This window comes from Cricetulus griseus, chromosome 6 (assembly GCF_003668045.3).
Source record: "Cricetulus griseus strain 17A/GY chromosome 6, alternate assembly CriGri-PICRH-1.0, whole genome shotgun sequence".
NCBI classification, from domain to species: domain Eukaryota; kingdom Metazoa; phylum Chordata; class Mammalia; order Rodentia; family Cricetidae; genus Cricetulus; species Cricetulus griseus.
Window position 1 is genome coordinate 61,387,502 of NC_048599.1, and position 14,759 is coordinate 61,402,260.

Sequence of the window (14,759 nt, forward strand, 5' to 3'; positions counted from 1 at the left end):
AGGAAAAATGAGGTCTCTGTGCTATTAAGCAGAGCTAAACAAAAATGGAAAAGGATGGTTTATTAGCTAATTTTCTCACTGTTGTGACAGAATACACAAGAAAAGCAAATGAGAGGGTTGTTTTGGACTCATTCTGATGAGCCAACACATATCATGGCAGGAAAAACCTGTGACAGCAGCATGAGGCAGCTGGTCACACATACTGAACCCACAGTAGTCAGGAGGGAATAAAGAAAGATGAATACTTGAACTGCTTGTTTTTTTTTTTTTTTTTTTTTTTTTTTAATTCGGCCTGGGTCCCTGGCCCACAGGATGCTTTTCCCTACATTCTGGGTCTATCTTTCCCTCCTCCTCAGTTAAACCTGTGGAAACACTCTCAGAAGCCCAGAGGTGTGTTTCCTCAGTGATTCCAAATCCAGTTACGTTGACAAAGATGATTATTTATCACATAAAGTTGATGAGCATGAATATTTTTAGTAATGTGTCCAAATAACAATATTGAGTTATGAAAACAAACAGAACAAACAGAATCATAACACTCACACTTCCAAAGCATGATGAAAAATGGTAAAAAAAGAAATTTGGTAATGGAACTTGTTAGGTCTGTGGGCCTTGCACCCAAGAGCGGTTGGATCCCATTCCTTGTCTACCACTTACTGTCCAGCTTACTCTGAAGTATTAACTGAGGTAACACACAAAGTATTCGGAGTAGTGGTAACTGTCAACTTTATAGAATCTAGATTCACATAGGAGATGGGCCCTGGTCAGGCTTGTGGAGAATTATCTTGATTACATTAATTGAGTGAGATGGGGCCATGCCCTGGTCAGGGATCTTGGACTGAATAAAATGGAGAAGGCGAGCAGAGGACTAAAAAGCATTCACTGATCCCTGCTTCTTGAACTGTGAGAAAATAGATTCAAAGTAGGAAGGATAAAGTCAATTTGGACAAGACCATCAAATTTCATCTGCCACCCACACATTGGAAACAAATGCATAAAAGATGGTCTTTAAGATGTATAACATTTAATGAATTTATTCACAATATAAGATATATCTTGACAAAAGACACACACAGCCTGCATTCCCTAGGATAAAAATAAAAATAACTCAATTCTCTAGTGAACTATACAACTACTTCTAAATGCCTAAGGAATCAAGGAAATCACCATGAGAATCAGACAACCCTAAGAATCAAAAAGGAAACTAAGTACATATAAGAGTGGAGGGCAGTGCATGAGGGAACATGTTTTCCATAATAAAGACCTAGGTTTTAAGAGAAGAGGGTGAGAAGGGGAAAGCAACGGGGGGGGGGGGGGGATTCTATGTGGGACAACCAAGGCAGAATTTTTAAAATGAGTTTGTAACAAAAATCTTAGCAGATAAGAAAACACAAAACTTTAATGCCAAAAGTACAAAATAAATATGCCTTTTTTATTTTAAGAACTTAGAGATCTAAACAGAGATTAAATGACTCATCATAAATACAATTCCTGCCAAGGTCCCATAAGCCTTCTTGCCGACAGAGGCAAGACCAGCACTTAGAATTTACACCGAAGGAAAAAACTGTAGGAGCTACAATAATCTTGAGAAGGGGAAGGCAACAGGAGGAGGACTCCCTCTCCTAAGTATCTGTGCTGATCCACAGTACAGTATTGTGGGATACATCATCTGCAGGGAAACTGACAGAGTAGAAAAACAAGAGAAACCTACAAAGATGTGCTTAACTCATCTAAAAGGAAGACAGCTGATTCAAGGAGGAAGGACAACCTTTTCAACAAAATGCTGCAGAGGAAAACAGTCCTAGTCTTAACATTCTGCCCAAAGACACAGAACCTTAATTTATGTATCACATTAAATAAAAATTTATCTAAAATGGACCATGGGCTTAAATATAAAATACAAAACTATAATACTTGTAGGACAAATTATAAGATACAGCGTCAGAAACCAGTCAAGAGAACAGTTTGTGGATTTGACACTAAAGCTGCAGTCTACTAAAAGAAAAACTGATAAATGAACTTTATCAAAATTTAAAGCTCTGTAAGAGCTTATTAAAGAATGAAAAAAAATTACAGGCTGGGAGAAAACATGTGCACAGCACATATTCTCACGAAGATGTAGTATCTAGAATGAATCAACACTGAAAGTTCAAAAGAAACAAAAGTATCCTAGTGAGGAAATGGGCAAAAGACAACAAATATCTCACCAAGAAAGGTTATTATTAGCTACTAGGAAAATGCAAATTAAGCCTACACCAACTTTAGGACTTTTCGCTAGATACCTAATTACCAAAACTGAAAGTCCATGAAATGCTTACAAGGATCCTGAGAACAAAATTTAGGTACCTCTTGAGAAAATTTAACACAGCATGGCCACTTTCAATATGTTTGGCAGCTTCTTATATCATTACAAGTGACTATGACATAATCTAGCAAATGCATTTTTGCTAATTTATCCTAGAATAAGAAAAGCTATGTCCACACATAAGTAAGTGTATCGTAAAATGTATACAAATAAATGCTCACAGAAGCCTTATCTATGAAATGGCCCTAGAACAACCTAGAAGTCCTTCATTAGTCAATGATTGATATTAAAAAAAAAAACAACCTATAGTTAGATTACAAAATGCTAACATAAAAATGACAGTCTTCTAAGGTGAGTTACACTGAATGAAAAACAGATAATCCTGAAAGATTGTACACTTACAATTCCATTTTGAAAACACTTTGGAAATGACAAAAATCATAGAAATAATCCAGAGAACAAACAAATCAGTGCTTGCTAGGCTATAAATATCAATGAGAAGGAGAAGTCCTTGGCTGCTTTGTATCGTGACTGTGAATGTTAATTTATGTGATTAAACTCAATGGATCTAAATACAATAAAATTGACTAAGGATAAAACAGAAATCTGAAGTCTGTATGAATATTCTAGTATAATAATATAGTTTTACAAAATATAATCCATCATTGAGAAAACTGAGTAAAGGATACACACAGCATCTCTTACGTTATATGTACACATAATTCTGGTGGCAGGTGAGATACAAAAGTGCTGTGTCCACAACAAAGAATTTCTCTCCAGGTAACAGCCAACATCATACTTCTATGGACAACCCTAGAAAGTCTACACATTCACGAAGAAAACAGCAATAATCACCAATAGCACCTAACATTATTCAGAAAGATCTACTTACTGCCTAAGAAAGAAAAATTACATGAAAATATTTGAAAGACTCCAAGACTGGTAAAAAATAGAGGAGATGGTAGAGCCAAGACACACGGGGGTGGGCCTAGGCCCTATCCCAAAGCACACGATAGACTCTGATGACACCCTATGGAAGGCCTCACCCTCCAGGGGGAACAGAAAGGATATATGATAGGTAGAATTTTAGTTGGAGGGAGGGTTGTAGGGGAGGAGGGGAGGGAGAGGGAACTAGGATTGACATGTAAAACAATCTTGCTTCTAATTCAAATAAAAAGAAAAAGAAAAAAAGGAGATGGTAATTTTTATGTATGTATGAAAGATTAAATTAATATACCCCAATGGCTTAAAGATAAACCATTTATACTTCTCAAAAAATGAGCAAAAACACATTCTACAAGAAAGTAATAACAAGAACTAGTGTCAGAAAACACTAAACTCTCCATATACAGTTATAATAATATAAGAAAGTATGTTTGCCTAGAAATCTACAAACCAATAGTTAAGCAGGAAGCTGCATGGAAATGAACTGAGTTCCTACAAATTCCTATGCTGCAGCTGTAACCTCCAATGTGGTTTTCTTTAAAGACAGGGCCTATGAGGAATGTCAAACGAGACCGGACATACAGAACCTAAACTGTTATGAAGCACGTACCCTTGTAATGAAAGGCACGAGGGCTTGGTGAACAGAGTCTACCTTCAAGGAAGTGCCCTCATCAGAAACATAAGCAGGATACCCTTGATCTGACTGTGACACCCAGAACGGCAAAGACATACATTTTTTGTTGTTGAAGCCATCCAATCAATATTGTATTACAGCAGCCTGAGCAGGAAGCCCAGCACATAGAAAACAGTAAATGATTAAATACAGACAGGAGTGATATAATTAACCAGTCAACTAAAAGTGTGGATAGTCAGGTTATAATTTAGAGTCTAATAAAAGTAGTGGAGAAAGCTAGTACACAGCACCAAAAACTGCAGTTAGAGATTTGGACTTTAATTCAGTAATTAAGGCTACAAAAGTAGCCTGGACAGAAGTCTAGCTCACTAGTAAAGTTTTTACCTAATGAGTATAAGGTCTTGAGTTCAATACCCAGCACCACAAAAAGTGAAACAAGAAACAGCCTACAGTTCTAAGGTAAAAGAGTATCAGGATGGGAGACCTAGTATGACACACAAGCATTAGACATGGAAGATGATGTCAATATAACTGACAAGTGTGACACACCATGCCAGTATAAATCAGTTCAATATAGTAGAAGCCAAAGAACAAGTTTAGTAACTAATGAGCAGACTGATGATCATCATTTAAGACACACAACTGAATCTTAAGAAATGTGATGCATGGGCTACAGAAAGGTCAAAGTATGAAAGGTGAAGTTGTCTGAAAGAGGAAATAAGACAGCCAGAAGGGTAACTGGCCAATTCCCAATCCTAATAACTTTCAGGAACCAAGTACCACAAGGCTCTAAAAGACAGCAAATAGTAACAGGCAGGGTTTTTCCTCTTCAAAAGGTTATCAGCCACATTAAAGAACTAACTGCTGTAAAACTATTTCTGAAAGTCACAAAACTTACGAGTGTCCACAAGATACTGAAGGCATAATTTACTTCTGTATCTGTTGATTGACCCTGGAATGCACAGGTAATGACAGACTGGTTGAACACTGCTGGCATTTGTCCCAATTCCATTTATTCACAGCAAAGCTGATTTTCTCAAAGTACTCTATCTCACCCAATTCTATTTTTGGCTTGTGGTAACAGAATCGAAATCTGTTCTCTACCATTACTTGGGAACACGTGAGCATCTTCTGACAATCTCCTTTCCACAGAATTTTTTAACTTAACTTTTAAAATATTTATTTTATGTGGATGAGTGTTTGCCTGCGTGTATGTCTCTGGATTGTGGGCATGCCTGGTGCACAAGTCAGGAAAAGAGCACCAGATTCCCAGAACTGGAATTACAGATAGATGAGAGTTGCCATGTGGGTTCTAGGAATTGAACCTGGATCCTCTGTAAGAATAGCCAGTGCTCTTAACCCTGGGGCCATTAGTTTCATACTTGTAAGAGTAGGCATATTCTGAAATTTAATATATATTGCTTTAACTGATCCATAAGTATTCAAACAATAATATGAAAATAACTGATAGTCTATCCTTGAGAAAAATGCAGCTAGACAGACTGGACAGAGACGGTGAGGGCCAGATCATTTTCTTTTGACATAAAAAGTAAGATTCTCTGTAGGAAAATTATTGCTAAGTACAAAGGATTGTATTAGCTCCAAGCTTTAGAAGCCCCACTTTGTTGTTGTGGAGATAAAAAAAACCTAGTTTAATGAAACTTCTGTTTTCATAAATTGCTTATCCATAATCTAATACCTATTAATTCTAAAAATAATTCCTTGATCTCTTCAGCAATTTCCCACACTAGAAACATGTCTTTCCTTTTTTCACTTCAAAATTACCTTCATCAATCAATGCTTATATTGGTAACTATTTTATAACCTTGTTCTTGTTTTCAAAGCACCTTAAGCAATTCTCCTGTTTTAGGAAGGTCTTGCTATATCTTCTTTCTTCTTGCCACTTCATAATCTTTGGGAAGCATTAACAATTACAAACCAAAGGTCAGTCCTCTGTTAAAGCAAGACTCTGCTCAACACATGAGTGAGGAGGCTGGCTTTCTTTAACTCAAGGGTCTGTTAAGCATCCTTTAATATCACCTAGTATGTCTCTCAGCAGTGCCCATGTGCAGCTCTTCCTACTATTTATTTTCTTAAAGGGCACAAGTTCATTTAGGAGTCTAAAGAATAAGACCTTCATCTCTAAAATTCATCTAAGGGACTGAACACTAAGACTCAGTCCACAAAGGAGTATAAGGATAGTTCCTAGCATCTACTCAATTAGCATATAGAAAACTATTAAAATACAATGTTTATTTATGAGAAAAACCTTTAAAAGAAAACAATTATTAATTTGGAAAAATTTTTACAGTTTCTAGATTTGCAGTAAGGGAGCCTTTGAGAACACAAAACCCAGAACCTAGAATAAAACCAATCAACAAAATAAGTCATAGAAGTAGACACTGCTATCTTAGAAGGCCTATTATCTCTTGATTTCAATTTTCCTGTCTCCTCTGCCTTGAGACAGTATATGCTGATATATTCAAGATATGCCCATGAGTTATTTATTGCCTATACCTTTGTCCCTATGTCCCCATAACCTAAAATGTTTCATTACAGCTAATCTCTGAAACAAACACAGTGACCTTCCAACTGAAAGCAATGTCTCCTTGAGGTTCACATTTGATCTGCTTATTTTCCCTGCATCACAAGCAGCCAATGGTTAGGTGAAACAACAGATGCTTTGATTCCTGGTCAGTACTTCTGGCAGAAAAACTATCTGGTCATTAACAGTTATAGATGGTCCTCTAATCTAAGGGGGAGATTCTGTGTCTGCATATGTGTGCTCTCTTTCTTTCTCTCTCTCCTCATTCCCTGATCTCCTATTGTTGAAAATGAGATTGTCTTCTGAATCCCATGTTTATTTTTTGAAGTTGTATGGTAGAGCCACATACTGAACACTCACTGTCTCCATCAACCTGAGTTACCTCAGATCAACCTCACTTCAAATTATACTGTTTGGGTTCCTTAATTAATATTAAGTAAACATCTCAATTAATATATTCCAAGTTTTATCTTATATTTAGGTCATCTTTTCCTATTGATATGCTTTTACTAACAAATATTTCTCCTCTAGTTTTTATTCCATATTTAACTTATATTTTTAAGAAAATGTTACAAAAGGCTCCACAAGAAACATCTTAGATCCTTCCTTCCTCTTTACACAGTTTCTAAAATATATAACTTACTTTTCAACATACGCAGTTATCAAATTTAGAAACATTCTACTCTAGGACAAACTACTTACCACAGCATTATGGTCACTACTTAGCATCTCCAAGCTGAAAACATGCAGACACCATTCTATGTGCATACAAAACTACTTTTAAACTTTGTAAGGTGATGGGTTAAGTTTACTCTATCTTCCTCCCATTTCAACTGGAGTTTTCCACAAAGCTGAACATACTCTAGTTAACTGTGGTCCACTGTGCCATGTGTACCACTAAGAAGTAATTATAAACCCACAAAACAGTGGTCTTGGGAGGATTTTAAGATGACTTAGAATAATTCCAACCATGGGAGAAATTGGGGCAAAGATTAATTTAGCAACTTTCTAAGCTTCTGAAATGACCCATCAGTAAAAAACATTATGAAATCTAAATCCCAATCTAAAACAAAGATGAATTCAAAATGTTCATGCGCAAAAGAATTATTTAAATCTCAAACATTCTGACAGAAATAAGAGAGGCTAAATAAACTATGAACTCAAACTACAAATATGTGTAAAGGAATTTCTAGTTAAAGGATCTTAAGAAATTTTCAACACTACTTCTACATTGCTTCTACATATATGCTCTTTCCTTGATACAAAAAAAACGACACTAATGTTACTCAACATCTCATATGTAGTAGTTTTTGGCTCTGAGATAAAATGAGAATAAGCCTTCCATACCAAGTAAAAAAGGACAATTAACATCAAGCACTAGACTACTCTTTTAAATTATTTTTATTCAAGAAAACATATACAAGGGTGGAAAATAATTCTGCTAAGAATCAGACTGGCAGGGGTTGGAGAGATGGCTCAGCGGTTAAGAGCATTGGCTGCTCTTCCAGAGATCTTGAATTCAATTCCCAACAATCACATGGTAGCTCACAACCATCTATATAATAACACCTGATGCCCTATTCTGGCATGCAGATTTATATGCGGAGCACTCATACATAAAATATAAATGAAAAAAAAAAGAATTACCAATAGGTAATCTTACATGGCTAAATAAATTTATGGGGAACTAAGAGAGAAAACCTGAGGTCCCAGTAGTCTAAAGCAGAAGTAAACAAAGTTTCTCTTCAAGGAGCCACACCCTTACGGCCTCTGTTGCTACTACTGAACTGTCCACAGTGTGAAAGCAGTTAACACGCATAAATTACTTTGGCCGAACTCAAAAGAAGCTGTATTGAGGCTGGAGAGATGGCATAGCACTTAAGAGCACTGACTGCTCTTCCAGAAGACCCCTAGTTACATTCCCAGCAATCACATACAACTCAAAACCACCTATAACTCCAGTTCCAGGGGATCCAACAACCTCTTCTGGCTTTTGAATGCACCAGATATGCATGTAGTGAACAGAAGCTATATAAGCAAAACACCTATATACATAAAATACAAATAAAAGTTTTAATTATTTATTTATAGACATGAGAATTTGATTTCACATAATTTTATGTCACAAAATTATGATTCCTTGACTTTACTAACCCTTGCTTTTTGAGATAAAGTCAATCTGTGTAGTTCAGGGTAGCACAGAACTATGTATTCCTCCAGGCTGACCCCAACTCATCATAATCCTGCCTCAGCCTTCTAACAAATGAGGTTACAGGCATGAGCCACCATGATCAGCTTTCATCAACACATTGAAAATGTTTAAAACAAACAATACCCCCCCCAAAAAAATTAGCTTATGGTCTGAATAAAAACAAGTAAAAAGAACAGGTGGCATGCCTGTATCTGTCCTTCAGACTAGGAGTTGCTGATATCTGGCCTAAGGAACAAGGAGAAAGTAGGGAAGGTGCAGAGCTATTCATGAACATTCTGGAGTTAATCTAAACAGTAAAGCAGCAGCCCCATGCAATACGTGTACATTACTGTCAGATCCAGCCAGACACAGTCGCATATTGCTGTCTTTAACATGAACATAAAAGACTCCCAAGAAATAATCACTGAATCACAGGCAAAATTAACTCTCACATAAATGATATACCAGTTAGAACTTTAAACAGACAATTCATTTCTTCTGAAAGGATCCTAAAATTACAGTGATAATTATATATTATTCATTACCATTTTGTCCCTGAGTCTCTCTCCACGGATAAAAAAGTCCGCACAGCCATTCTCTTCCTGATGAGGGACTCTGAAGACCGTGACGCTGCTCAGTCCGCTCCCTCCGAGTGGAAGCCATCCACCACTTGAGTCATCTCTGGTCATCACCACAGCTCGCACTCGTGCATAACTATTACTAAAACAGATGCAAAGATCAGGAATTAGCTTTTCCATAAACAACAAGAAAGTCAATGTGTTGGTCTTGTTTGAGAAGCCAAAGACCACAGTAATTACTATGTAGTAACTAGTATGTTTATTACTTACTTCCATAATAAGCCATAGGGAAAAAACCTAACTGAAAAGGGGAAACACACAAACTGAAAGTTGTTCTTTATTTTGAAGGTTCAACACATACAACTACAGGATTCCTATTTCACTTCATCATTTTGGTGGACACAGCATATCTGGATCACCCTGCACATGTAATCATAGATCCTAGAGGGAATGTCACTTTGCCTATATGTATTCATTTGCTGTAACAATACAACAAGGATAAATTACTGCTGTATTTATCTTAGCTTTTAATTGTTCCTAAGTTCCCAAATGTTCTGGAATATATTATAAACAAAACATTGAAATAAGCATGCTTAGACTTAGAAGCCCATTTTTAAAAATTTCTACCAATGGTGAGCCTACATTACTTTTATAAATCACAGAGGGATATTCTGTTTACTCATCAATCAAACCTATCTGTGGAAACCTTTCATGTCTCCATTTTCATAGATTCTACTCTTAAAAGACTAGTTCCATCTCATAATGCTCTTCCCAAAATAACAATAACTTTCTCCATGAAAGCTAGGATATTCACTTAATGCATAAAGTGTCCTATACAACTCACATGTAAGCCTTCAGTTTTCAAACTTTTACTGATTATTAGTCATTTCTAAGTCTGTATAATGAATCATGCAGACTTAGAAAAGTATAGTGGATACAACTTAGATCTGTGGTTAATTATAAATATCAGCTGACATTGGACACAACAGTTCTATACCTCTTAACTCTATCTCTGCCTGCTCAAGCTGCTTGTCATTCATACAGTACTGCACTTATCCTAAAGTTCTTCCCTTGTTTCTGTTGCTCCCATTATTTTTCTAATTTTTAAAAATTATAAAGCCTAATTACATAGTTTCCCTCTTCCCTTTACTCCCTTCAATCCTTCTTTATTATTCTTTTATTGAGGTAATGTCATACACAGTAACATGCATCCACTTTAAATACACAGGCACTACCGAAGTCTACAGATGTGGTCCCACACAGCTCGATACAGGTGTTTGTGTCCCTCCAGAATGCATTGCTATCCTAAACCTAAAGGTGAGGGTATGAGGCAGTGGAGTATTTGGTCATGAAGGCAAAGCCCTCATGATTGGGACAATCAGTCTTGGAAAACAAACTCTCAAAAGCTGCCTCATTCTTTCTCCCATGTGATGACATAGCAAGAAGGAGGTCATCTATGTCCTGAAAGTGGACCCCAAACAGATAATTTTCAAGTTCTCATCCTCCAAAAATATGAAAAAGAAAGATCCGTTGATGACAATCCATCCCACTTAGGCTTTTATCTTGTAGAAGCCCAAACAGACTAAAATATGTAGAAACACCATGGAAATGAAGGTATTTCTACCACACCAAAGAATCCCCCTTTGCCTTCTTTCTGTTTTTATTTCTAACATGCAGACCGTTTGGCCCATGCTAAACTTTCATATAAATTAAAGCAAGTAGTATTATCATTATACTTTTTTAACTCACTATATCTAGTGTAACATAAGTTTACTTTGTAAATTTTACTAAGTAACCCCCTAGTTGAATCATCATTGATTCTTTCTTACACTGAGAGGAAGTTGGATCATTCTAGTTTGTAAGCTATGATCAAGCTTACATAGATCTTTTTCTTTAATCCTGTTTTTGAGACAGGGTCTCATGTAACCCAGGCTGGCCTAGAACTCACGATGTAGATGACGACAAGATCTACACAAGTATGTTATTAACAATGCTTTCATCTCTCTTAATCACCTAGAAATGCAATTATTAGGTCACAAGACATTTGCATGTTTAAACCCATATAAAAATTTAACAAATTGTTTTCCAAAGTAGTTGTAATTACACATTTCACCAAAAATGACAGCTTGTGTTCCACATCCCTAATAATATTTGGTGTTTTCAATATTTTAATCATACTGTATTATGTACATTACAGTGCTATTTGTCACCTATTGTTGTTTTGATTTTCTGAAGATTAATGAGAACTAGCATCATTCCAATTGTCCATGTGCTTAACTTTCTTTTTTAATCTTTTTTTCATCGATCTCTCTCTCTTTTTTTTTTTTTCAAATACAGGGCCTCATTGTATGAGCTATACAGAGCAAGCTGGCCTCAAATTCAGAGATCTATCTGCCTCTGCCTCCTGATTGCTAAGGTTAAAAGTATGTACCCCATGCCTAGCTTGCTTATTTTTTAAATTATTTTTTTTAGAAGTTCTTTGTAAATTCTGGACACAAGTCTTTTGGCAAAGAATATTACACCACCCTGTACTGTGATTAAGAGTGAGGATTTGTTTGACAATGATGGCACACTTTTAACCCTAGTACTCAAGAGTCAGAGGCAGAATTTGGATGACAGAAGCCAGCCTAGTCTAGTCTAGTCTAATCAACACTGCAAGTTCCATGTCAGCTAAGACTACATAGTAAGACCCTCTCTTAAAAAAAAAAAAAAAAAAAAAAGGGGGGAAGGAAGGAAGGAAGGAAGGAAGGAAGGAAGGAAGGAAGGAAGGAAGGAAGGAAGGAAGGAAGGAAGGAAAAGTATGGATTCTAGCTAGTCAAATGTCCTTACTTTGGATCTACGTTTGGCCACATACTAGGTCTGTGACCTTTGGAAAGCTACCAAAGCTTTTCTGTGCCTTATCTCTGAAGTACAGCACCAGTCCTTATTACAAGTTAACAGTGTCTAGCACACAGTAAATGCTGTATTTAAGTAGATGACAACAAAACATTTAAAACTAAAGCTGCCATTGTGGTTATTCAAAGCCAGGATGTGATGACTTTCTATCACTAGTCAACATAAGTCTTTATACAGACATTCCAATGAGACTGGCTTTACAGGGAACTACTATGTGTCTACACTTTTTAGTACTTAGCTCTTTAGTCTCTTGCCAATCTTCCCTTAGAATTGCTCAGAGACACAGAAGCACAAAGGCTGGATTATTAACACCTTCTCAAGGCGAGATTCTTTAAGTAAATGAAGGAATTCTTGAAGGATTTTTCATTTTTGTTTTTTAATTTAAAACCAATATGGTACCTAAACTTATCTCTGCTCTCATTTGAACAAGTGCTTAAAAGCATTCATTCACATACAGCAGAAGAATTAGCTATTACACAATGACACAAGACTGAGCAGCTTCTAAGTGAACAGAGATTTATTTCCTGTAGTTCTGGAGACTAGAAAGTCCTAAATCAAGAAGCAGAAAAGTTTTTTTGTTTTGTTTTGTTTTTTGTCTCCTCCAGTCCAGTCCTCTGCCTCCAAGATGTTACCTAAACCATGTGATCTCCAGAAAAAGAACACTGGCCCTAAAAGCTTTTGTGTTAAAGGCCTAGTGTTCAGCTGAAACTTTTAGAAGCTGAAACTTTCTAAGTGGGACTAGCTGAAGGAAGTAAGTCATAGGAGCTGGCTTTCAGGACATGTCGAGACCCTTGCCTTGTTCCTTTCCCATTGATGCTCCCTGGCCCACTAAAGGTTAAGCAGCTTTGGCATATGATCTACTTTACCACAGACCCAAAGTACCTGGGCCAAGTGATCATCTATTGAGATCTCAGAATAAGATTACTTCCTTTAAAGTTGTTTTTCTTATTTTTTTCACAGAAATGGGAAGATGACTAGCACAGAGGTAAAATTTAACTGGGGGAAAGCTCTGTATTTTATCTTCTTGTTAGCAGCTAATACTATTAGCTAATAACTGTTAACTAAACTGGAAAAAGAAATTACCAGGCACTGTGGCTTGCATTAGTTTCATTTTCATTTCTGAAACAGTAAGTACTGTAGTTTTGCTTCCTTACATGTATAGTAAGATTATGGTTTACTTAAGATACTAAAGGGGGTAAAGAGATAAATCTGCTGTTTAGAAAGCACACGCTGCTCTTATAGGACTCAAGTTCAGTTCCCACTACTTACCACTCATGGGGTTTAGTGAGATGGTTCAATAGATAAAGATGCTTTGTCATCAAGCTGAATGACCTGAGTTTCATCAGTGGTAAAGATGAAAACAGATTCTCCCAAGGTCTCCTGTGACCTCCACTCCCATGCCATGGCAAAAAAAATCACCTCACCAAGAAACAAATACAACTTTTTTTTTTTAAAGGATAAGCCTTCTTAATTAACAGGAAACTGTTTTCCTAGTAATAGGGCCTGAATATTATCTATTAAAATTTTTTGCTCTTTAGACCAGAAATTCTTTGACTTTCTTATTCTTTGTGTCTTTCACATCATGCATCTCCATCCCATTCATTTCCCATCCCTTTGTACCTACCCTCTGCCCTTGCAACCCCCACAAAAAAAAAATAAAATTTAAGAGAAAAAAAGTCACACAGTAAACTCTTATCCATATATACTTATGTGCAAGTGTTCATTGCAAAGAGTCATTGGTCTGGCCCAAGGCCCCTGGTTTTTGCTATACCATCGATACTGGGCCCTCACTCAACTCCTCTTAGATACCCTGTTGCTGATCTGTGCCATGGAGTTCCTGCAGCTTTGTGTCTACAGGATCAGCCCCTTTATGTGCTCCCACAGATTATAGATGGGGTGGGTGTTGGGGTGGACCAATTCATAACCCTGGTTCTGGGACTAGGTAATTGCAGGGTTGGTCAGCCCACTAGCTCTCATCTGTTTTCATCACTAGGATGATGAGCTCTGTAGCACGGCCCTGGCTAGTTCACCTGAAGCAGCAATGAGCAAGGGGCAGGGGCCAGTTCTGCTTTCATGCCCTCAAGGTCAGCTCTACTGTATTGCCCAAGTGTAAGGGCCACTGTCCTGAGTACTGCTGCTGGTGATGGGCAGGGACAGCTCTCCCACTCTTATCTCAGGGCCAGGTCTCCCACCTGCCACAGGCACAGGTGGGGAGAGGGGAGGAGATATGCCCCCCCCATACCACCATATGGCAGATGACGGGTGGGGCCACATCTCCCATGCTCTTGTTGTCCAATCACAGGTACCCTGTCAATAGGGTCAGTTTTATTGTGCTGCCCAGGTGAGGTGTAGGGCCTACTTTCCTGAGTGTTGTAGCTGGTAAGGGGGAGGGGCAGCTCCCTCATCTGTCACAGGTGGCAACGATAAGGGGAAACATCTCTCCCCACCCATGCCAATGCATAATTGATGAGTAGTGGGGACAGCTCTCCCACACTCACAACTTAGGAGCTGGCTCACCCACACCTCCACCAACAGAGCTGGCTGTATTATGGTGCCCAGGCAAAACTTGCTCTCCCTAGTGCTGTAGCTGGTAACAGGCAGGGACAGCTCTCCCCCTCTTATGACCTCAGGGCCAGCTCCTCTCCCACCTGCCTCAGGTGTGTGTA

At 37.6% G+C, this 14,759-nt stretch overlaps 1 protein-coding gene across 1 annotated transcript in view; it reads right to left on the reverse strand.

Moving 5' to 3' along the window:
* The window catches only part of Spred1 (sprouty related EVH1 domain containing 1), a 70,933-nt gene that overhangs the window by 24,079 nt on the left and 32,095 nt on the right, over positions 1 to 14,759 (reverse strand). The window contains exon 2 of the mRNA XM_027422233.2: positions 9,166 to 9,340. Coding sequence (XP_027278034.1) covers positions 9,166 to 9,340 — 175 coding nt within the window. The remainder of the gene's footprint in view (positions 1 to 9,165; positions 9,341 to 14,759) is intronic.